Source organism: Nomascus leucogenys, chromosome 21 (assembly GCF_006542625.1).
Source record: "Nomascus leucogenys isolate Asia chromosome 21, Asia_NLE_v1, whole genome shotgun sequence".
Classification (NCBI taxonomy): domain Eukaryota; kingdom Metazoa; phylum Chordata; class Mammalia; order Primates; family Hylobatidae; genus Nomascus; species Nomascus leucogenys.
Genome location: NC_044401.1, coordinates 49,262,850 through 49,286,547, shown reverse-complemented (window position 1 = coordinate 49,286,547; position 23,698 = coordinate 49,262,850). Strand labels below are relative to the sequence as shown.

General features: G+C 45.9%; 1 protein-coding gene across 7 annotated transcripts in view; it reads left to right on the top strand.

Moving 5' to 3' along the window:
- KIAA1257 (KIAA1257 ortholog) overlaps positions 1–23,698 on the top strand; it is a 71,916-nt gene that overhangs the window by 6,178 nt on the left and 42,040 nt on the right. For 3 of the 7 annotated variants that reach the window (XM_030801513.1, XM_030801512.1, XM_030801511.1), the window contains 5 exons: positions 10,320–10,460; positions 11,438–11,525; positions 12,899–13,023; positions 17,630–17,776; positions 23,494–23,678. In XM_030801513.1, coding sequence (XP_030657373.1) covers positions 10,320–10,460; positions 11,438–11,525; positions 12,899–13,023; positions 17,630–17,776; positions 23,494–23,678 — 686 coding nt within the window. Of the gene's footprint in view, positions 1–65; positions 546–10,319; positions 10,461–11,437; positions 11,526–12,898; positions 13,024–17,629; positions 18,135–23,493; positions 23,679–23,698 lie in introns of those variants that run through there. The other 4 variants (XM_030801514.1, XM_012502198.2, XM_030801515.1 and 1 more) reach the window with 4 other exon arrangements.

Sequence of the window (23,698 nt, the reverse complement as noted above, 5' to 3'; positions counted from 1 at the left end):
AGACATGTGTGTGCATGTGTGTGTACACACTACCTGCACACACACACTCCTGCCAGTGGTTTGGCCCTGGGTCTTTGCTTAGAAGCAATCGAGGAGGATGCTATTTGCAGGTAATTACTTTGATTTTATTCTTCCTGAGGAATTCAAAAGTCTGACAGGGGCCAGCACACAACGCCCCATTTTACCTGAGCTCAGAGCCTGGAGAGTGACCAGGCACTGAAGTCAGGCAGTGCTGCTGCTGAGGGCCAGGCTGGGGCTGGGGCTTGCTCTGTTCGCCACGGCCTTTGCACATCTTTCCCCAGTTGACATCTCTGAATGTTGTTTTACACAGACCGTGAAGCCGTGGCACGAAGGTGACAAAGCCTGGGTGTCGTGGGAGCAGACTTTTAATATCAGTGTGACAAAGGAATTATTAAAGAAAATAAATTTCCACAAAATCACCTTGAGGCTCTGGAACACTAAAGACAAGATGTCAAGAAAAGTCAGATATTACCGATTAAAGACTGCCGGCTTCACAGATGACGTGGGAGCTTTTCATAAGTCAGGTGCTCTGGTTTTATTTGAAATGGCTCTGGAAGCCTGGGGTTTACTCACTAGTAACAGCATAGAAGCCGTTGCCTCCTGGTTTCCTTCATCTAATTGGCATGTGCTCACACGGGTTTTGCAGACGTGGCAGGGCATCCCACCAGGCCGCGCTGTGGTGACAGGAAGCGCCACCTAGGGGAGTGAGGGTGTGGTGGGCAGTGTTCTTGCAACTCCACCTTTTGGGCCCTTTCATTCCAGGGCAGCTCTGACGCAGGCACCCACCACCGGTCTGGACTAGTATTATATGTTCACTGGAAAAAAAAAAAAAAAAAAAAAAAACTTAGAGGATACCAAGGAACAAAAGAGAAAACTTAAAAATCCCCCCACCCCAAGCCAATTGTCTGAAGATTCTCATGTAGACTCTTCCAGACTCATTTGTGTAAATATTATATCAATATCAGAAAGTCTTTTTTTTTTTCTGAGATGGAATCTCGCTCTGTCACCCAGGCTGGAGTGCAGTGGCGTGATCTCGGCTCACTGCAACCTCTGCCTCCCCGGTTCAAGTGATTCTTCTGCGTCAGCCTCCCAAGCAGCTTGGACTACAGGCACGCGCCACCACGCCTGGCTAATTTTTGTGTTTTTAGTAGAGACGGGGTTTCGCCATGTTGACCAGGCTGGTCTCGAACTCCTGACCTCAGGTGATCCACCCACCTTGGCCTCTTGAAGTACTGGGATCACAGGTGTGAGCCACTGTGCCCGGCCAATGTCAGAAAGTCTTTTGAACTCATCTTGAAGGAGAGAGCCAGGAGGGATGGAAAGATCCAGGCTTTGAAGCCAGATGGTGGAATTCAGTCCTGTCTCCATCTTGTACTTGCTGGTAACTTGGGCATGTTCCTGAACATACGTTTCTCATCTGTAAAAAAAAAAAAAAAAAAAAGGAAAAATAACTAGTACCTGCTTCACTGGAATACTGGAGGCAGGTTGACGGGAGTGGTCCACCTGGGTGCAGGCAATGAGGGTGTGCATTGTCTGTAGAAAATTTAAGAACTGTAATTAAATGCTACCAATTAAACTATGACATGGCATTAATTGTAAGATGCATCCTGATGCTTAGAGATGATAAAAATTTAAAAAAGGCAGGTACAGTGGCTCATGCCTGTAATCCCAGCACTTTGGGAGGCTGAGGCAGGAGTTTGAGACCAGCCTGGGTAACGTGGCAAGACCCTGTTTCTACAAAAAATTTAAACATCAGCCCAGCATGGTGATGTGCACCTGTAATTCTAGCTTCTTGGAAGGCTGAAGTGGGAGGATTGCTTAAGCCGGGGAGATCGAGGCTTCAGTAAGCTGTGTTTGTATGACTGCACACCAGCCTGGGTGATGGAGCAAGACCTTATCTCAAAAAAAAAAAAAAAAAAAGTAAAACAGACGTACATATTAGAATCAATAATGTATGGTACTATTATCGTTGTCAGCACCTTCCAGACAAGTATAATTATCCTCAATTTTGTGAGGCTGGAAAGCCTTGCTTTTCTCTGATTTTCCAGCCCACCTTCTCAAGGAGCCTTTCTGACCTTGGAGGCTTGGAACTTCCCACTTTCAATCTTTCATTTATGTCCAGGGTTTCTTACTCTTGGCACTATTGACATTTTGGGCCAGATAATTCCTCGCTGTGGGGGCTGTTCTGTGGATTGTTGGGTGTTTTGCAGCATTTCTGGCCTCTCCCCACTAGCTGCCAGTAGTAGCCTGCCAGTTGTGACAATCAGATTTCTTCAGACGTTGCCAGATGTTCCCTGGAGGTCAAAATCGCCCCTGCCTGAGAAACACTGATATATATACCTACACTACAAGTTGTAGGCTTCCAATGTGAGAAAATGGGATTCAAGGTAATTTTTCTCACCTGGACTAAAGGAAAGGACCATGTCCTCAAAGTGTGGGCTGTGGACCACCTGCATCAGATGCTTACATGCAGATTCCAGGCCTGTTCGGATCTGCTGAGCCAGACTTCTGGTTAGTATCTGCCCTGCAGTGGGCTCTCATTGGAGTAGGGTGCTGAGGTGGGAGTATCAGAAAGGATTCCTGGAGGAAGGGCCATAGTAGCAAAGTTTGGATGGGTAAAGGGAATTTGGTGGTCAGAAAAGGAAGGAGAAAAGGGCCTCCAGGGAGAGGCCATAAGCCTCCTGCTATGAGTATTCTTATTGATTGATTGAGACAGGGTCTCACTCTGTTGCCCAGGTTGGAGTACAGTGATGTGATCATAGCTCACTGCAGCTTTGAGCTCCTGGGCTCAAGTGATTCCTCCTGCCTCAGCCTCCCGAGTAGCTGGGACCACAGGTATGTGCCACCACACATGGCTACTTTTAAAATTTTATCTTTTATAGAGATTGAGTCTTACTATGTTACCCAAGCTGGTCTCTAACTCCTGGTCTTAAGCAATCCTCCTGCCTTGGCCTCCTAAGGTGCTGGGATCACAAGCGAGAGCCACTATGCCTAGCACTGTGAAACGTTGCAATGACAGCACCCGCCCCTTCCTGAACCCTGTCCCAAGCTTAGCATCACTGCTTCTTATTTAAGTAAGTTTTCCCCATTTAAAAAGCAGTGCAAGTTCACTTTGTAAAACAATTTAGACATCACCTAGCAAAAAAGAGAAAAAATCAAAACCACGTGATTCCTGTCCAGCGATAGACATTGTTAACATTTTTCCTGTGAATCTAGTGTACATGTTGTCTTAAGTCCTGCCTTTTCTCACTTAAAAAGATTTCTTAAACTCTTATTTCTTGGGAGTACAGAAATACTGTAAGAGTTCTGTCTCATATTATGAAGGGGATAGGATGTTTCTTGGATGCCTGGTAGGTCACGTGCCAGAACTTGTTAGCATTCAGCCTGCTGGTCTTGAAGGACACATCCTAATCTGACTCCGTGTACTAGTCAGGGTTCTCTAGAGGGAAGGACTAATAGGATAGATGTATATATGAAAGGGAGTTTATTAAGGATCACATGATCACAAGGTGAAGTCCCACAATAGGCCATCTGCAAGCTGAGGAGCAAGGAAGCCAGTCCAAGTCCCAAAACCTCAAAAATAAGGAGGCCGACAGTGCAGCCTTCAGCCTGTGGCTGAAGGCCTGAGAGCCCCCTGGCAAACCACTGGTGTAGGTCCAAGAGTCTAAAAGCTGCAGAACTTGGAGGCTGATGTTTGAGGGCAGGAAGCCTCCAGCATGGGAGAAAGATGAAGGCCAAAAGACTCAGGAAGTCAGCTCCTTCCATGTTCTTCTGCCTGCTTTCTTCTAGCCATGCTGGCAGCTGATTAGATGGTGCCCACCCAGCTTGAGGGTGGGTCTGCCTCTCCCAGTCCACTGACTCAAATGTTAATCTCTTTTGGCAACACCCTCACAGATACAAGCAGGATCAATACTTTGCATTCCTTCAATCCAATCAAGTTGACACTTAGTATTAACCATCACACTCAGCATTTCTTTTCCCTTTAATCTGCTCCTCTGCTCAATTTCTCAGGACTGGATGAAGACAGCATTCTTTTCAAAGCCCCCCAGTCATATTTAATTACTTCTATGCTCTCAATTCTGGGCACCCCCACCCGGTGCCCAGTGGGTGTCCCCTGCCTGTTGTTCTTGGGAGCTCTCTGCCCAGCTGTCTTCTCCCTTCTGCCCTCTGGCTTTCTCTGCACCCAGGTTTGTTCCCCCTCCTCTCTCCTGCCGGCCTGGCCTTTCTCTGTCTCCCCTTCGGCCCTGGTGCTGCCTTGCTCTGCAGCTGTTCATGGCTGCCCAGGGCCTTTAGAGAACCAAGTGGTTCTGGCCTTGAAGGCATTTTACAATCTGTTTCCAAGGCTCCTTCTCACTGCCACTGCCCCTTCACACCACAGCCCACCTCCTGGTCCCTGCAGACATGTGGCTGTCCCTTGTGGTAAGGCCTGCCTCCAGCCAGCTGGGCATTCTTCTACGGCTCTCAGCCTCATCTCTTTCCCCAAAAATGTTGTCTATAATTCAACACTGAATCCAATTTCACCTCCTTTTTTCCCCTTCTTTCTTGTAGCGTCTTTCATCTCCATTTGTCAATTCACTTCCTCCAGTCATTCATTATCCTACCCATTCTTGGTGGCTGCCATGTGCATGCGAGGCCTCTAGGGATAGAAATGAAGGGCATTGAGGACCTGACACCCTGGCTGGGGACAAGGCACTCTGGGTGCAGTGCTGGCTTTGTTAAGGACCACCTCTCTGACAACAGGAAAGTTACTTCAGTGTCAGATCTTCATCTGTGAGATGGGGAATGTTACTGCCCTCCTAAATTGGAATGCTAGGAGTGAGTGGGGCAGCGCATGTCATGGGCTCAATGCTCGCATTTGGAGGAGGCTGCTGGCCTGCTGAGGTCTGAGAACCTCAACGTGTGTGCCTATCCCAGACGTGTGTGCTTATTGTTTTGAGTTTCCTGGAATTTGGAGGCAGCAGCTCCAGGAGAACAGGGGCCTTATGCATTGCTTCATCTTCTTCAGAGGAAGGTGACTCACTTATAGGCATACCTTGATTGATAGTGCTTTGCCTTATTGGGCTTCACAGAGATCATGCGTTTTCCAAATTGGAGATTCGTGGCAACCCTGTGTTGAACAAGTCTATTGACGCCGTTTTTTTCAACCTCGTGTGCTCACTTTGTGTCTCTGTCACATTTTGATAATTCTTAGATTTTTCACACTTACTATATCTGCTTTGGTGATCTGCGATCTGTGATCTTTGATGTCACTATTGTAAATGTTTGGAGGTGCCACGAACTGCATGTGTGTGAAACGGTGAACTTAACTGATAAATGCTGTGTGTGTTCTGACTCCAGAACACAGGGTTCCAGTGATCGGCCTGTCTCTCCCTCTCCTGTCTCTCCCTCTCCTCAGGCCTCCCTATTCCCTGAGATACAACAATACCGAAATTAGGTCAATTAATAACCCTACAATGGCCTCTAAAGTGTTCAAGTGAAAGGAAGCCTCGCACATCTCTCCCTTTAAGCCAAAAGCTAGAAATGATTAAGCTTAGTGAGGAAGCCACATCGAAAAGCCTAGATAGACTGAAAGCTAGGCCTCTTGTGCTGAACAGTTAGCCAAGTTGAGGATGTAACGGAAAAGTTCTAGAAGGAAGTTAAAGTGCTACTCCAGTGAACACAGAAATGATAAGAAAGTGAAACAGCCTTATAGCTGATACAGAGGAAGTTTTCATGGTCTGGGTAGAAGATCAAACCAGCCACAGTATTAGCTGAAGCCTAATCCAGAGCAAAGCCCTAACTTTCTTCAGTTCCATGAAGGCTGAGAGAGGTGAGGACGCTGCAAAAGACAACTTTGAAGCTAGCAGAGATTGATTTATGAGGTTTAAGGAAAGAAGAAGCCATCTCCATAACATAAAAGTGTAAGGTGAAGCAGCAAGTGCTGATGGAGAAGCTGCAGCAAGTTGTTTAGGAGATCTAGCTAAGATCACTGATGAAGGCAACTACACTAAGCCACAGATTTTCAGCGTAGATGAGACAGCCTTCTACTGGAAGAAGCTGCCATCTAGGACTTTCATACCTAGAGAGGAGAAGTCAGTGCCTGGCTTCAAAGGACAGGCTGACTCTCCTGTTAGGGACAGTGCAGCTGGTGACTTAAAGTAGAGGCCAATGCTCATTGACCATTACCAGAACCCTAGAGCCATTAAGAATGATGCTAAATCTGCCTGTGCTCTAGAAATGGAACAACAAAGCCTGGATGACAGCACATCTGTTTATAGCATGGTTTACTGAATATTCAAAGCCAACTGTTGACACCTACCGCTTAGAAAAAGACTCCTTTCTAATACGACTGCTGATTGATAATGCACCTGGTCGCCTGAGGTCTCTGATGGAGGTATACAAAGAGGTGACTTTGGTTTCAACATCCATGCTACAGCCTATGGATCAAGGAGTAGTTTTGACTTTCAAATCTTATTATCTAAAACCCACATTTCATAAGGCCATAGCTGCCATAGATAGTGATTCCTTTGATTGATATGGGCAAAGTAAATTGAAAACTTTCTAGAAGGCCGGGTGTGGTGGCTCAAGCCTGTAATCCCAGCACTTTGGGAGGCCGAGGTGGGTGGATCATCTGAGGTCAGGAATTCGAGACCAGCATGGCCAACATAGTGAAACCCTGTCTCTACTAAAAATACAAAAAATATCCGGGTGTGGTGGCAGGCGCCTCTAATCCCAGCTACTTGGGAGGCTGAGGCGAGAGAATTGCTTGAACCTGGGAGGTGGAGGTTGCAGTGAGCCAAAACTGTGCCATTGCACTCCAGCCTGGGTGACAGAGCAAGACTCCAACTCAAAAAACAGAACAAGGCTGGGCGCGGTGGCTCACGCCTGTAATCCCAGCACTTTGGGAGGCCAAGGCGGGCAGATCACGAGGTCAGGAGATCAAGACGATCCTGACTAACACGATGAAACCCTGTCTCTACCAAAAATACAAAAAATTAGCCGGGTGTGGTGGTGGGCACCTGTAGTCCCAGCTCCTCGGGAGGCTGAGGCAGGAGAATGGCGTGAACTCGGGAGGCAGAGCTTGAAGTGAGCCGAGATCGCGCCACTGCACTCCAGCCTGGGTGACAGAGCGAGACTCCACCTCAAAAAAAAAAAAAAAAAAAAAGAAAAGAAAAACCTTCCGGAAAGGATTCACCATTCTAGATGTCTTTAAAACATCTGTGATTCATGGGAGGAGGTTAAAACATCAACATTAACAGTTTGGAAGAAGTTGATTCCAGCCCTCATGGCTGACTCTGAAGGGTTCAAGCTTTCAGTGGAGCAAGTCACTGCAGATGTGGTGGAAACAGCAAGAGAAGTAGAATTAGAAGTGGAGCCTGAGGATGTGACTGAATTGCTGCAGTCTCATGATCAAATTTGAACAGACGAGGAGTTGCTTCTTTTTTTTTTTTTTGAGACGGAGTCTCACTCTGTCACCCAGGCTGGAGTGCAGTGGCGCGATCTCAGCTCACTGCAAGCTCCGCCTCCCAGGTTCACGCCATTCTCCTGCCTCAGCCTCTCCGAGTAGCTGGGACTACAGGCACCCGCCACCACGCCCGGCTAATTTTCTGCATTTTTAGTAGAGACGGGGTTTCACTGTGGTCTCGATCTCCTGACCTCGTGATCCGCCTGCCCCGGCCTCCCAAAGTGCTGGGATTACAAGCGTGAGCCACCGCGCCCGGCCGAGGAGTTGCTTCTTACGGATGAGTAAAGAAAGTGATTTCTTGAGATGAGATGGAATCTACTCCTTGTGAAGGGGCTGTGAACATTGTTGAAATGACAACAGGATTTAGAATAGTACACACATTTAATTGATAAAGAAGTGGCAGGGTTTGAGAGGATTGACTCCAATTTTGAAAGCAGTTCTACTGTGGGCAAAATGCTATGAAACAGCTTCACATGCTACAGAGAAACCTTTCATGAAAGGAAGAGTCGATCAATGCAGCCAACTTCATGGTGAGGTGAACCCAGCCCTCAGCACCCACCATCCTGATCGCTGAGCAGCTGTCAACATCGAGGCAAGACCCCCACAGCAGAAAGATGATTACCCACAGGCTCAGATGAGTGTTAGCTTTTTTTTTTTTTTTTGAGACAGGGTCTTGCTGTGTCCCCCAGGCAGTAGTGCAGTGGTGTGATCATGGCTCACTGCAGCCTTGACCTCCTAGAATCAAGCAGCCCTCCCACCTCCGCCTCCCGAGTAGCTGGAATTACAGGTGCATGCCACCATGCCCAGCTATTTTTGTAGAAACAAGGTTTCACCATGTTGCCTAGGCTTGTCTCAAACTCCTGGCCTCAAGTGATCCTCTTATCTCAGTCTCCCACAGTGCTGGTATTACAGGCATGAGCCACTGTGCCCAGCCTATAACATATTTTAGCAATGAAGTATTTTTTCTCTCTCTTTTTCTTCCTTTCTCCCTTCCCTCGCTCCTTTTCTTCCTTTCTTCCTTCCCTCTTTTCTTTTTCTTTTTTTCTTTTATATATATATATATATATATATATATACATATTTTTATTATACTTTAAGTTCTAGGGTACATGTGCACAACGTGCAGGTTTGTTACATATGTATACATGTGCCATGTTGGTGTGCTGCACCCATTAACTTGTCATTTACATTAGGTATATCTCCTAATGCTATCCCTCTGCCCTACCCCTACCCCACAACAGGCCCCGGTGTGCGATGTTCCCCTTCCTGTGTCCAGGTGTTCTCACTGTTCAATTCCCACCTATGAGTGAGAACATGCAGTGTTTGGTTTTTTTGTCCTTGCGATAGTTTGCTGAGAATGATGGTTTCCAGCTTCATCCATGTCCCTGCAAAGGACATGAACTCATCATTTTTTATGGCTGCATAGTATTCCATGGTGTATATGTGCCACATTTTCTTAATCCAGCCTATCATTGTTGGACATTTGGGTTGGTTCCAAGTCTTTGCTATTGTGAATAGTGCTGCAATAAACATACATGTGCATGTGTCTTGATAGCAGCATGATCTATAATCCTTTGGGTATATACCCAGTAATGGGATGGCTGGGTCAAATGGTATTTCTAGTTCTAGATCCCTGAGGAATCGCCACACTGTCTTCCACAATGGTTGAACTAGTTTACAGTCCCACCAACAATGTAAAAGTGTTCCTATTTCTCCACATCCTCTCCCGCACCTGTTGTTTCCTGACTTTTTAATGATGGCCATTCCAACTGGTGTGAGATGGCATCTCATTGTGGTTTTGATTTGCATTTCTCTGATGGCCAGTGATGATGAGCACTTTTTCATGTGTCTGTTGGCTGCATAAATGTCTTCTTTTGAGCAGTGTCTGTTCATATCCTTGGCCCACTTGTTGATGGGGTTGTTTTTTTCTTGTAAATTTGTTTGAGTTCTTTGTAGATTCTGGATATTAGCCCTTTATCAGATGAGTAGATTGCAAAAATTTTCTCCCATTTTGTAGGTTGCCTGTTCACTCTGATGGTAGTTTCTTTTGCTGTGCAGAAGCTCTTTAGTTTAATTAGATCCCATTTGTCAATTTTGGCTTTTGTTGCCATTGCTTTTGGTGTTTTAGACATGAAGTCCTTGCCCATGCCTATGTCCTGAATGGTATTGCCTAGGTTTTCTTCTAGGGTTTTTATGGTTTTAGGTCTAACATTTAAGTCTTCAATCCATCTTGAATTAATTTTTGTATAAGGTGTAAGGAGGGGATCCAGTTTCAGCTTTCTACTTATGGCTAGCCAGTTTTCCCAGCACCATTTGTTGAATAGGGAATCCTTTCCCCATTTCTTGTTTTTGTCAGGTTTGTCAAAGATCAGATAGTTGTAGATGTGTGGTGTTATTTCTGAGGGCTCTGTTCTGTTCCATTGGTCTATGTCTCTGTTTTGGTACCAGTACGAGCCTCTCTCTGTTACCCAGGCTGGACTGCAGTGGTGCAGTCACAGCTCCCTGCAGCTTCAAACTCCTAGGCTCAGGCAGTCCTCCCAATTCAGCCTCTCAAAGTGCTGGGATTACAGGCATGAGCCACTGTACCTGGCCCAATAAGGTATTTTTTAAACTTAGGTATATAAATTTTTTTTTTTTTAGATATAATGCCGTTGCACACTTAATAGACTACAGTATGATATAAACATAATTTATATGCACTGGGAAGATAATGTGTGACTCACTTTATTGTGATATTTACTTTAGTGTAGTCTGAAACCGAACCCCCAGTGTCTCCAAGAAATGCCCGTAGTAGTTATTCAATAAATATTTTGGATTGATTGAGTCAATGATCCTTTCTTCTCCTGCATTCTAGAAGTGAGACATTTGGTTTTAAATCAGAGAAAATTATCTGAACAGGGCATTGAGAATACCAACATTGTCAGAGAAGAGTCGAACCAGGAACATCCACCAGGAAAACAAGAAAAAACAGAAAAACACCCAAAGTCTTTGCAAGGTGAGTGGAGAAGGCCTTTGTGGACAAGCTGAGTGCAAGGCGATGGCAGGGAAAGCGGTTGTGTGGTGCGCTGGGGCAATGCATCTGCATGGGCGTCTCTCCTGTGTGTCGGCAGCAGAGGCGGGCGGGGCTCACCCTGCCACACGGCTGTATTGCTCTTGCTGCATGGCTTACTTTTTGTTGCTGATTCTGAGTTCTGCTCTCGTCCCCCAGGCTGGAATGCAATGGCACGATCTTGGCTCACTGCAACCTCTGCCTCCTGGGTTCAAGTGGTTCTCCTGCCTCAGCCTCCTGATAGCTGGGATTATAGGCGCCCGCCACCACACCCAGCTAATTTTTGTATTTTTAGTAGAACCGGTGTTTCACCATGTTGGCCAGGCTGGTCTTGAACTCCTGACCTCAAGTGATCCACCCACCTCAGCCCCCGAAGTGCTGAGATTATAGGTGTGAGCCACTGCACCCGGTCCCAAAAACTTTTCTGACTGTGGAAGTTGTATATGTGGTTTTTAGAAAATTCACTGAATAGATAAAAGCATAAAACAAACAGGGAAAACAATTTCATCACGAGGAGCAATCTATGTAACATTGTAGTGTGGTGACTACGTAGTATTTCATCTGCTGGGCAGACTGTAATTTGCTAACCATTCCCTGTGGTTGGGAACTTAGGACTGTTTTCATTATTCTCTAATGTAAACAGGACTGAAATGGACAATTTAATAGATAATAGACTTTCTTCTTTTTCTCTGTGGGCTGTTATGTAAGGAACTGGAGGTCTCCTCTTGACTCCATTTATCCAGATAATCAAATATTAACCTGTGTGTTTATTCATTCACTCACTTATTAACAACATCCCAGGCCTTACCACATCCCAGGCCTTCTGCATAGAGACTGACATTACAGAAATGGGTCAGGGGCCCTCATTTCTTAGTGAACTAGCATGTAACAAAAAGCTTGGAAATATTTGCTACTGTTTTCAGGTTCTCACCAAGCAGAGCCCGAAACTTCTTCCAAGAACAGTGAAGAATATGAGAAGTCCCTCAAAATGGACGATTCTTCCACGATTCAGTAAGGATTGAATGATATTCTGGGTGGTGGGAGTGGAGCCCCTCTTGTACTAGCCCTACTATGAGTTGTGGTAGGTTTTTTAGTAAATCTGGTTAAACTGGAGCTCATGCAATCCAGGCTAACTTAAGCTAACAGGGAAAGGGCAGGTTGTGTTTATGAGTACATGTTGCACATCAAGCTTTCTGCATGCATTATTTTATCTCATTTGATCTTCATAATGATAACTTTGTGAGGTGGTATGACTATCTTCGTTTCCTAAAAAGGTGACTGAGTAATTAAATGATTTATACAAAGTGATAAACCAGAATTCCTGGTTAAGACAGGATTCCAACCCACACTTTCAGACTCCTGAGTCTCCAGCCATCCTGCATGAGGTCACTTGCTCTTAGGGCCTCTGGTAGCCTGAAAAGGGTCTGGAGAAGGAGACTCCTTGGATGCTATGGGGACCAGGGAGAGAATGGAAGCCCAGCTGGTGGTTTTGGGAAATGGAATGAGAAGAACCGAGAGAACATGTCTTTAAGCAGTTTTGATTTTTAAAAATTGTTTTTGTATTGAATATATAGATTAATTTGGGAAGAATTGACATTTTTACATTGTTAAGGTGTCTCATCCATGATCATGGTATATCCTTTCACTCAATTCAGAACCCCCTTATGTCCTTTAATAGAGTTCATTTGTTCTGCCTATAAATGTTGTGGATAATTCCTATAAGTGAATTCTTAGATGTTTTATAGTTTGGGTTATTTTTATAAAAATACATTATTTTCGGCCGGGCGCGGTGGCTCACGCTTGTAATCCCAGCACTTTGGGAGGCCGAGGCGGGCGGATCACGAGGTGAGGAGATCGAGACCACGGTGAAACCCCGTCTTTACTAAAAATACAAAGAAAATTAGCTGGGTGTGGTGGCGGGCACCTGTAGTCCCAGCTACTCAGAGGCTGAGGCAGGAGAATGGAGTGAGCCCGGGAGGCGGAGCTTGCAGTGAGCAGAGATTGCGCCACTGCACTCCAGTCTGGGCGACAGAGCGAGACTCCACCTCAAACAAACAAACAAAAAATACATTATTTTCCATTACATTTTTGAGTTGGTTAGTACCTTGAATGCAGACCAAGTGTGTCAGCATTAGTGGGAATTTGGTAGAAATGGAGAATTTCAGGCCTGCCTCTGGTTTACTGAACCAGAGTCTACATTTTATTTGACAAAATCCCTAGGTAACTCACAGGCACATTGAAAACTGAGAAGCACTGGGTTAGAGGAATGCACTATAAGGTTTTTAAAAAATCTGCTCTCATTTAATTCATCAGTAAATAGATTCTCAGATCTGGCCCCTGATTTTTTTCACCTTCATTAATTTTTCTCTTTGTGAATTTTCTAGATGGAGTGTTTCAAGAACACCAACCATTTCTTTGGCAGGAGCAAGCATGATGGAGATCAAGGAATTAATTGAGAGTGAATCAATTAGCAGCTTAACAAACATATTAGACAGACAAAGGTCTCAAAGTAAGTTAGGATAGGATTTGGGAATTTTATAATATAACTAGACTTGGAATAATTATGAAATATTTTAAATTCAGGATACTTCAATGAGATTCTTGCATATTTGACCAAATGTTTCTCAAAAGTAACAGTACTGTATACATTTTCAACATATGCATCCCATCCTTACCGTCCATCCATCCATCCATCCATCTGTCCATCCCCATCTATCCATCCATCTCTATTCATCCATCCCCATCCATCAATCCCCATCCGTTCATCTGTCCACCCACCTATTCCATTTCATCCATCCATCCATCCATCCATCCATCCATCCATCCATCCTTCTCCATCCATCTCCATCCATCCATTCATTTGTTCCATTTCTTCTCATGTCATTCACTCACCCTCATCATCCATTCCATTCCATCAATATTTTTGACCCATGGTGTTGTGCATATGGGGGACATGAAAGTCTCTAATATCTAATGGAGACTTTCAAATAAAGAATTACAATTCTTTGTGATAGATGTTGTGGTATGGGTAGGTATGTGGTATGTTGGGGAGGCATAAAAGAATCATGTTTATGGAAAGACTCTCCTTGAAAGATAAAGTATTTACTCTTTTTCTTTTCTTTTCTTTTCTTTTCTTTTTGTTGAGATGGAGTCTCACTCTGTCGCCCAGGCTGGAGTGCAGTTATGCAGTCTTGGCTCACTGCAAGCTCTGCCTCCCGGGTTCACGCCATTCTCCTGCCTCAGCCTCCCAAGTAGCTGGGACTACAGGCGCCTGCCACCATGCCCAGCTAATTTTTTGTATTTTTAGTAGAGACGGGGTTTCACAATGTTAGCCAGGATGGTCTCGATCTCCTGGCCTCGTGATCTGCCCGCCTCGGCCTCCCAAAGTGCTGGATTACAGGCGTGAGCCACCGTGCCCGGCCTTCTCTTCTTTTTTTTTTTTGAGAGGGAGCCTCACTCTATTGCCCAGGCTGGAGTGCAATGGCGCAATCTTGGCTAACTGCAACCTCTGCCTCCTGGGTTCAAGCAATTCTCCTGCCTCAGCCTCCTGAGTAGCCAGGATTACAGGCATCCACCACCACACCCAGCTAATTTTTTTATTTTTAGTAGAGACGGGGTTTCACCATGTTGGTCAGGCTGGTCTTGACCTCCTGACCTCAGGTGATCTGCCCACCTTGGCCTCCCAAAGTGCTGGGATTACAAGCATGAGCCACTGTGCCCGGCCTAGTGTTTACTCTTATGGTGGAATGAAGAACACAGCATCCCGTGTTATGGGATCCGTTCATGCAGAAGCATGTAATCTTATTCACATACTGTCAAGAGAGCAGAACCCTCAGAAGCCACTAAATCGACTTCCTCATTCTCAGCTTAGATCCCCTCACCAGTTTCTCATTAAGAAGTTGTGTTTCCAGTGTGAGATGGGAAAATCTAGAGCCAGTGGGTATACTGCTGCCTCCTGGGATGGGCCATTTCAGGTCCTTTTAGCTATAATTGCTACAGATCATTTCCTCATCTCTCAATTAGTTAATCTGTTGTTTCCTGACACTGGCCTGGTTCTAGTGCAACAGTCTATGGCTGCAGAGGGAAGTGACTGCTTGAGCCAGGCTCTCTGCTGGGTGCTGGAGACACAGTTGAAGAAAACTCATTTCTATTCTTACGGTCCACAAAGACTGAGTCACACTTTCACATGTGAACGCCTCTCAACTCCTGACTTTTTTCTTTTCCAGATTAAAAGTGTCACTCTTCTTAAAATGTGCTTTAAGCATTTAATGAAATTTTTACACCGTTCTTTTTATTTTGAAATAAAGATAGGAAAGTTCACACGAAAATGCAACAACTACATATTCACAATTTAGGTGTTAGCATTTTGCCATGTGTTATGGGTGGACCATCCTGCATGCACAGTCCCCCTGCCAGGGATCTGAGTTGTCTCCAATTTCTTGCTCTCCAGCACTGCCATGGTGAGCGTCTGGGCACACATGTGAGTCCAGGGCATTGGCCCAGAGGGACCCCTGGGGCACAGGCTGTGAGCCTCGACCCCATTGCTAGATGCTGCTGGTTTACTCCCCAGGCGGCATCTCTCTCTCTTTTTTTTTTTTTTTTTTTTTTTTTTTTTGAGACAGCGTTCTGCTCTTGTTGCCTAGGCTGGAGTGCAATGGCACAATCTCGGTCCACCACAACCTCTATCTCCCGAGTTCAAGCAATTCTCCTACCTCAGCCTCCTGGGTAGCTGGGATTACAGGCATGTGCCACCATGCTCGGCTAATTTTGTATATTTAGTAGAGACGGAGTTTCTCCATGTTGGCCAGGCTGATCTTGAACTCCCAACCTCAGGTGATCCGCCCACCTCAGCCTCCCAAAGTGCTGGGATTACAGGCGTGAGCCACTGGCCCAGCTTCAGGCGGCATCTCTTTACCCCCCTACTCGCAGTCCTGAGGATTACTGTTCTCCCCACTCTGCACAGGCATGGTTTAGTTCCTGACTCCTGGTGAGGCTGAGCAGCATTGCATAGGCTTACTTGGTCACACTCTTCTATAATTTTCCTATTCATATCTTTCCTTATTTTTCTGTTAGTTTAAAAAAAAATTGTCTTATTGATCTGCCAGCTTTGTGTTTACATCTGGATAATTGTACATTGCCAGTTATATGCATGGTAACCCTCCCAGACAGGGGTATGTAACTTATCCTTTGACTTGATTTATGGTATCTTGTTTTGTACACCGATTATTTAACTATTCCTCTCTAGTTTATACTTTGAGGAATGTTTAAGAAATCCTTCCTCAGCTGGGTATGGTGATGCATGCCTGTAGTCCAAGCTACTTGGAAGACTGAGGGGATGATTACTTGAGCCCAGAGTTCATGGCCAGCTTTGGCAACATAGTGAAACATCATCTCTTTTTTTTTTTTTTTCTTCAAAGACTGAGTTTCGCTCTTGTAGCCCAGGCTGGAGTACAATGGCGCGATCTGGGCTCACTGCTACCTCCGCCTCCCAGGTTCAAGTGATTCTCCTGCCTCAGCCTCCCAAGTAGCTGGGATTACAGGTGCCCGCCACCACACCTGGCTAATTTTTCATTTTTAGTGAAGATAGGGTTTCACCATGTTGGTCAGGCTGGTCTCAAAATCCTGACCTCAGGTGATCCACTTGCCTCAACATCCCAAAGTGCCGGGTTTACAGGAGTGAGTCACCACACCCGGGCGAAACATCATCTCTTAAAAAAAGAGAAAAAAAGAGGCCAGAGTCCGGGCGCGGTGGCTCACGCTTGTAATCCCAGCACTTTGGGAGGCCGAGGCGGGCGGATCATGAGGTCAGGAGATCGAGACCACAGTGAAACCCCGTCTCTACTAAAAATACAAAAAAATTAGCCGGGCGTGGTGGCGGGCGCCTGTAGTCCCAGCTACTCGGAGAGGCTGAGGCAGGAGAATGGCGTGAACCCGGGAGGCGGAGCTTGCAGTGAGCCGAGATTGCGCCACTGCACTCCAGTCTGGGCGACAGAGCGAGACTCCGTCTCAAAAAAAAAAAAAAAAAAAAAAAGAGGCCAGGTGTGGTGGCTTACGCCTGTAATCCTAGCACTTTGGGAAGCCAAGGCAGATGGATCACCTGAGGTCAGGAGTTCGAGACTAGCCTGGCCAACATGGTGAAACCTCACCTCTATTAAAAATACAAAAATTAGCTGGGCGTGGTAGCACGCGCCTGTGTTCCCAGCTACTCAGGAGCCTGAGGCAGGAGAATCGCTTGAACCCAGGAGGCAGAGGTTGCAATGAGCCTTGATCGCGCCATTGCACTCCAGCCTAGGCAACAGAGTGAAACTCCATCTCAAAAAAAAAAAAAGAAAGAAAGAAATCCTTTATCCAGATGTCAGTATAGTCTCCTAGGTACTCTTCTGATGATTTTAAAGTTTTTGTTTTATACTTTTAGACTGGAATTCATTTTGTATATGCCGTGGAGTAATTCAGTAACTTAATTTGCTCCCATATGGATAGTCAATATAACTTACCCACTGATTTGAAATGCCACTTCTGGCATCTGTTAGGTTCCCCTACGTGTTTGGGTCTGTTCCTGGGCTTTCTCATCTGTCCGATTGGTCTTGTCTTGATGACCATAGATTTATATGTGTTCTCATCTCCTTCTCCTTCTGGTCTGAGCTTGGCACTGAGCTGAATGTTTTATGTAGCGTTGCTAATTTCCTCTTCTCAGTGCCCTAGAAGGCAGGTGCTGTTGCCCTCATATAACAGGTGAGGTTACTGAGGCTCAGACTGTGGGCTTTTGTTTGTTTAAGAGCAGGGTCTCTTAAAAAAGCCCACCCTCCACCCTGCGCTGAGATTAAGAGCTGACTGGCATCATTATCATGGTGACCTTAGTCCTCTTCTGCTTGTGTTCTCAGTTAACAGAGGTGGGGAATGAGAGGCCCTCACCCTATTACTACATATAACTGGCAATGGGCCTGCCATCTATATTTAGCCACCACTTCTGGTTGCTGGGAAGAGGCAGTCACACAAAGAACAACTTCAAGGAGCTTCCGGAACCTTCCCGAATCTCTGTAGCATGTTCAGGTCCACATATGGCAGCTCAGATACAGTCTCCTCTTAACGCTCATCTCCTTTATTTGGTTTCACAGTTAAAGGGAAAGATTCAGAGGGAAGAAGGAAAATCCAGAAGAGACATAAGAAGCCACCGGCAGAAGAAGAGGCAGATCTCACGCTGATAGGCCCCAGGAAGCAGAGCGCTTTCTCCATCCAGCTGGCCATCATGCCGCTCCTTGCCGGTACCCACTCCTTGCCCTGTTCCCAGCAGCTCCCGCTTGTCTTGTCATGGGTGGCCAGAATGGCCATAAGCAGATGCTGCTAATGACAACCCTGCTGTGTGCTACCTCATTTCATCCTCACAGCTACCTCAGGAAACTCAGGGGAATTGGCTCCATAGTACAGGGGGAAACAAAGGCCCAGAGAGGGTAGCTACCTTGCCTGAGATCACACAGCTAGGAAATGTGAAGCCTGGACTTGAACCCAGCTCTGTTTGATACCAAAATCCAAGGAAGCCTATGGGAATATTAAATGTCATCATTGTGTTTGCTAAGAAGATGCTGCTTTTAATAAATGCTTTCCTACAGATTTTTACAAAAACATCTAGTAAAGGGAATGAGGAAAGGGAACCCTTTTTGACTGAGCCCCTCTGGATGCAGGCACCTCCTGTATGACACATCACTTACTTCTCAGACCAAATTCTGACCCATTCAGCCAGCCTGTGGTGTGGTGGTGGCTGTGGTGGTTATCATTGTTACCATTTTTTTCAGTGAGGAAAAGAACTCAAAGAGGTTAAGTAACTTTCTTAAGGCCACACAGCTCAGTGGCCAAACAGGGATTTAATTATTTTGCTTTATAAGATCTACCACAATTTATGAACTAGATTTTATACATATTGGTAAATCATAACTAAATATTATATCAATATGTTTTGATGATTGAAAGCTCAGCATATATTTTGGTAAAATTATGTTGCTTTGTTCCAAAAAAGAGTAATATGGGGTGAACTCTCTCCTCTTTTTTCCTCTTTAGAGAAAATTCAGACTTTGTTCGTTTTTTTTTGTTTTTTGTTTTTGCCATCATGTGTCTTGTGCGCCCTCTCCTGGCTACTCTGCAGAAACGCGTGCGTTGGTCTTTTCTGAGCTGGAACCAGCATTCATAGAGAAAGGGGCAAAAACCCTGTAAGTCAGAGCCTGCAGTTCAGTTCCACAGGTGCCAGTCATCATCTTCCTCACGTGCTCTTGGGTTGGTGTCAATTCAGTTTGAGAAAGTGCTATTAACTTTTCAGTTTGCACTTTTTTTTTTTTTTGAGATAGGGTCTTGCTCTCTCACCCAGGCTGGAGTGTAAGTGACATGATCATAGCTCACTCCAGCCTGAAGCAAGTTTCCCACCTCTGCCGCCCGCATAGCTGAGACTACAGGTGCACACCACCACACCTGGCTATTTTTTTGTGTGTGTATTTTCTGTAGAGACAAGGTCTTGCTATGTTGCCCAGGCTGATCTCAAACTCCTGGGCACAAGTAATCCTCTTGCCTCAGCCTCTCAAAGTTCTAGAATTACAGGCGTGAGCTGCTGCATGTGGCAGTTTGCAGTTTTAAATGACTTTTTGAAAATCATGCTTCACCTACTGCTTGTCTTTCCTGATCGCCTTCACTTTCTTGTAGCATTAGAACCTTCCTGAGAAGCAACAGTGCCAGAGAGTAAACTTTCAGAGGGTCTTACCCCACCCCATGCTCCAGCCTGACCCTCCAGCATACCTATTGCACACAGTAGCTTTGAGCGAACGCCTTTGCTAGCTGCTTCCTTCGTCCTAGAGTCCCAAGGAGGAACCCATGATCCTCCTGGTGTAGCACATGGGACCTGCCCCACTTTGGATTTTACTGTGAGAGGAAAAAGAAATTCAACCATTTTGGCCTGCCTGGAGTGACTGTTTCCAGCAGAATGAAGCCAGGACGTGGTCCCCTCGCTCTCTCTCTTTTTTTTTTTTTTTTCGAGATGTAGTCTTGCTCTGTTGCCCAGGCTGGAGTGCAGTGGCACAATCTCGGTTCGCTACGACCTCTGCCCCCCAGGTTTAAGCAATTCTCCTGCCTCAACCTCCAGAGTAGCTGGGATTACAGGCGCATGCCACCATGCCAGGCTAATTTTTGTATTTTTAGTAGAGATGGGGTTTCACAATTTTGGCCAGGCTGGTCTCGAACTCCTGACTTCGTGATTGTTGTCCGTGTGAAGAGACCACCACACAGGCTTTGTGTAAGCAACAAGGCTGTTTATTTCATCTGGGTACAGGCAGGCTGAGTCCGAAAAGAGTCAGCAAAGGGTGGTGGGTTTTGGGATAGGCAGTGGAGTTAAGAGCAATGTTTTGGGGGCAGGGGGTGGATCTCACAAAGTACATTCTCAAGGGTGGGGAGAATTACAAAAAACCTTAAGGGTAGGGGAGATTACAAAGTACATTGATCGGGGGGGGGGCCATGCTGTAATCCAGCTTGGGGGGGGGGGGATACGAGGTCAGGAGATGGCACGGTGAACCCGTCTACTAAAATACAAAATGAGCGGGGGGGGGGGGGGTCAGCTGGGGGGGGGGGGGGGGGAGGGGGCTTGCAGTGGAGATGGCCACTGACTCCAGTGGCAACAGAGAACCCGTTCAAAAAAAAAAAAAAAAAAAAACAAATACATTGATCATTAGGGTGGGCAGAAAAATCACAAGTGAATGCAAGTTAGGCTATTTCACTTCTTTTGTGGATCTTCAGTTGCTTCAGGCCATCTGGATGTATACATGCAGGTCACTGGGGATATGATGGCTTAGCTTGGGCTCAGAGGCCTGATAGTGATCCGCCTGCCTCAGCCTCCCAAAGTGCTGGGATTACAGGCGTGAGCTACCTCGCCCGACCTAGCCTCCCCTCTCTTTAACCTGCACCGTCGTCATGTATGATGCTGTACAATGCAGGGATTCATATGTAAGAGCTTTGGTGACAAAAACACTTTGATCATGGCTCAGCCACTTACCAGCAAGTTACCTGCTTTCTCTGAGTCTCACTTTCCTCCTCCGTGAAATGGGGGTGATTACTCCTACCTCAGAGTGTTGTTTTAAGGATCACAGGAGCTGACATGTGTCAACTGCTTAGCACAGTGGGACCCAGAGGGTGCTGGTGTGGAGGCAGCAGCTGCTTCCCGAAGCCACATGTGTGGGCCGCTCCATTATACCCATGACGTAGCCTATGGTCATCGACAGAGAACGGGTCAGCTCAGCAGGCCAGTTGTATGTCTGGTTTTGCCAGAAAATAATAGCATAAGATTATTTATTGTAAACCCAGCATAATTATTTTTGGTAATCATCTTCAATTTCAAATTAGGCCATAGATCATGTATACCTTATTAGTAAATATTGGTTGGCTAGTAACCCAGTAAGATTCTAGAAATATTCTGTGTCTGGGAGTGAACTCTTATTTTAAAAGGATAGTATTGCATAGTGGAGGGGCCCCACTTAGCCCAACAGAACTGGTTTGGATGCTGGTTCCCCAACGTATTTTCTAAGAGACCTTGGATTATTGCGTCAGAACTCTGGGCCTCAGTTTCCCCATCTGTAATGTGGAGATGACAGCAACCACACAAGGTTAAGGATGAAATTACATTAGCACATGTTTGGGACTGGCTATTGGGGAGCACAAACATTCCTTTACACCGTTCCACTCTTAACCAGGACTCTTAACTCAGGGGGCTTGTGTCTGCTGGAGACATTTGGCAGCGTGTGGAGGCATTTTGGTTGGCGCAACTGAGAGTGGGGTGCCACTGGCATCTAGTAAGATACTGTTAAACATGCCACAATGCACGGGACTGTCCCCTGAGCAAAGAATGGTCTGCCCCAACTGTCGGCAGTGTGGAGGCTGTGAGCCCCCAGCCTGGAATTCTGTTCTGGTGTATGTCTCCCTGACTCTGATGATTTGAGCACTTTTTTTTTGCAATGGGGATTCTTTCTACCTTGAGTAGTCTTTTTTTTTTTTTTTTTTTTTTTTTGAGACGGAGTTTTGCTCTTGTTGCCCAGGCTAGAGTGCAATGGCACGATCTCAGCTCACAGCAACCTCTGCCTCCCCGGTTCAAGCGATTCTCCTGGCTTAGCCTTCCTGAGTAGCTGGGAATATAGGCATGCACTACCATGTCCGGCTGATTTTGTATTTTTAATAGAGACAGGGTTTCTCCATTTTGGTCAGGCTGGTCTCGAACCCTCGACCTCAGGTGATCCACCCGCCTCGGCCTCCCAAGGTGCTGGGATTATAGGCGTGAGCCACCGTACCCGGCCTACCCTTGGGTCGTCTTTTATGTGAAAAGGCTCACAAAATTATAGAACACAGGCATAATGGGTGACAGCTTTCATGAATCAGCTTTGTTAAAGAGGATCTTGCGGGAGTGTGAGGGCTGCCCCTAGGAGCTGTGCGCTGCACACCTGGCCCGTGACTTGTTTTAGAAGTGCTTACTCTTTCTGAATGTGAGCGACTTGCCTTTTACATGCCCTAGAAATACATTTGCAGGCATGTTGAAAGGAATAGACTGATCTTTTTGAGCACCATCTCATACATCATCTTTCTTAATCCTTTAACCCCAAGGTAGGTGGTATCTATCCCCATGTCGCAGATGAAATTGAGCCTCGGAGACTCTAGCTTATCACATGACAAAGAGTCAGATCTGGGATTCAAACCCAGATCAATCCTGTCTCCAAAACTTGAGGTGATTTTTTTTTTCCCCCTACCTAGTACATCTCTGACTGGTGAAATACATGGATCACTTTTATAGAAAAAGCATTCTGGGCTGGGCGCGGTGGCTCACGCCTGTAATCCCTGCACTTTGGGAGGCCAAGGTGGGTGGATCACGAGGTCAGGAGATCGAGAACAGCCTGGCTAACATGGTGAAACCCCGTCTCTACTAAAAATACAAAAAATTAGCCGGGCGTGTTGTCAGGCACCTGTAGTCCCAGCTACTTGGGAGGCTGAGTCAGAAGAATGGCATGAACCCAGGAGGCATAGCTTGCAGTGAGCTGAGACCATGCCACTGTACTCCAGCCTGGGCAACAGAGCAAGACTCTGTCTCAAAAAAAAAAAAAAAAAAAAAGGCAAGCATTCTGACAGCTCTGACAGCTACCTATATGCCTTGCAATGGCTCAATTCACCCACCCTTTTTGCGAGGTGCATTAGTGCAAAACCACCCTGGTGGGAGGTGTGCACGCTTGTATTTGGCTCAGATGTGCCAGTGGTGTTCTACATGAATATCTGTGCTTTCCTCATCAAATCACAACAGGTGAAGCAACCCACTGAGTACCAAATGTACACACTGGCATGATATGTCCTTGGTGGAAGAACTGCCTGGAGCACTCCATCCAGTAGCCTTCCTGCAGCAATGGCCAGGCTCTCTGCTGACCCATACAGGAGCCTATAGCCACATGAGGGTACTGGGCATTTGGAATGTGGCTTGTGTGGGGAAGGAAGTGTATTTTATATTTTATTTAATTTTAATTAGTTACAATTCAAGTAGTCACCTATGGCCCATAGCTACCATACTGGATAGCACAGGTCTAGAACGTTGGTTTTCAAGTTACCTGGAGAGCTTTTAAACCTCCCATTGTGGAGGCCACAACCCAGACCAATTAAATCAAACTGTATGTGTGGCACCCACACATAGGTGTTCTTATTGTGTCCTAGATGATTCAGGAAATGCTTATATTACTTCTTAAAAGATGTCATCAAGATTAAGTCACACAAATTCAATTCTAGAGAATTTATGGGACCTCAGTTTGAGAAACTAGCATGGGTCATGCTGCCTGTGTTTCCCAATTCTTTTTTTTTTTTAATTAAAGTTTTCCCTTTTGGGTTGTGATTTTATCATTGGCTCATCTCAGGTTGCTTGATCCCTCTGTGCTTGTCTTGGGGCTGTCGGGAGGAAAGGTCTAATGCTGGGTGTATTTCCCCCCAGGATGGCAAACTGTCATGAGTCGTGGCAGTGAGAAGTCTGCCAACATTTTAGATTGCCTTTTGACTTTAAAAACAGAAGTTCCGATCATGACCGAGGAGCAAAAGCAGGATTTAAATCCCCTGACCATAAAGATCAAGTGTGCTTCCTGCCTTCCGTCACAGCCTGTACCCATTCAGGAACTAGAGGTAAGAATGAGCTGGATGCA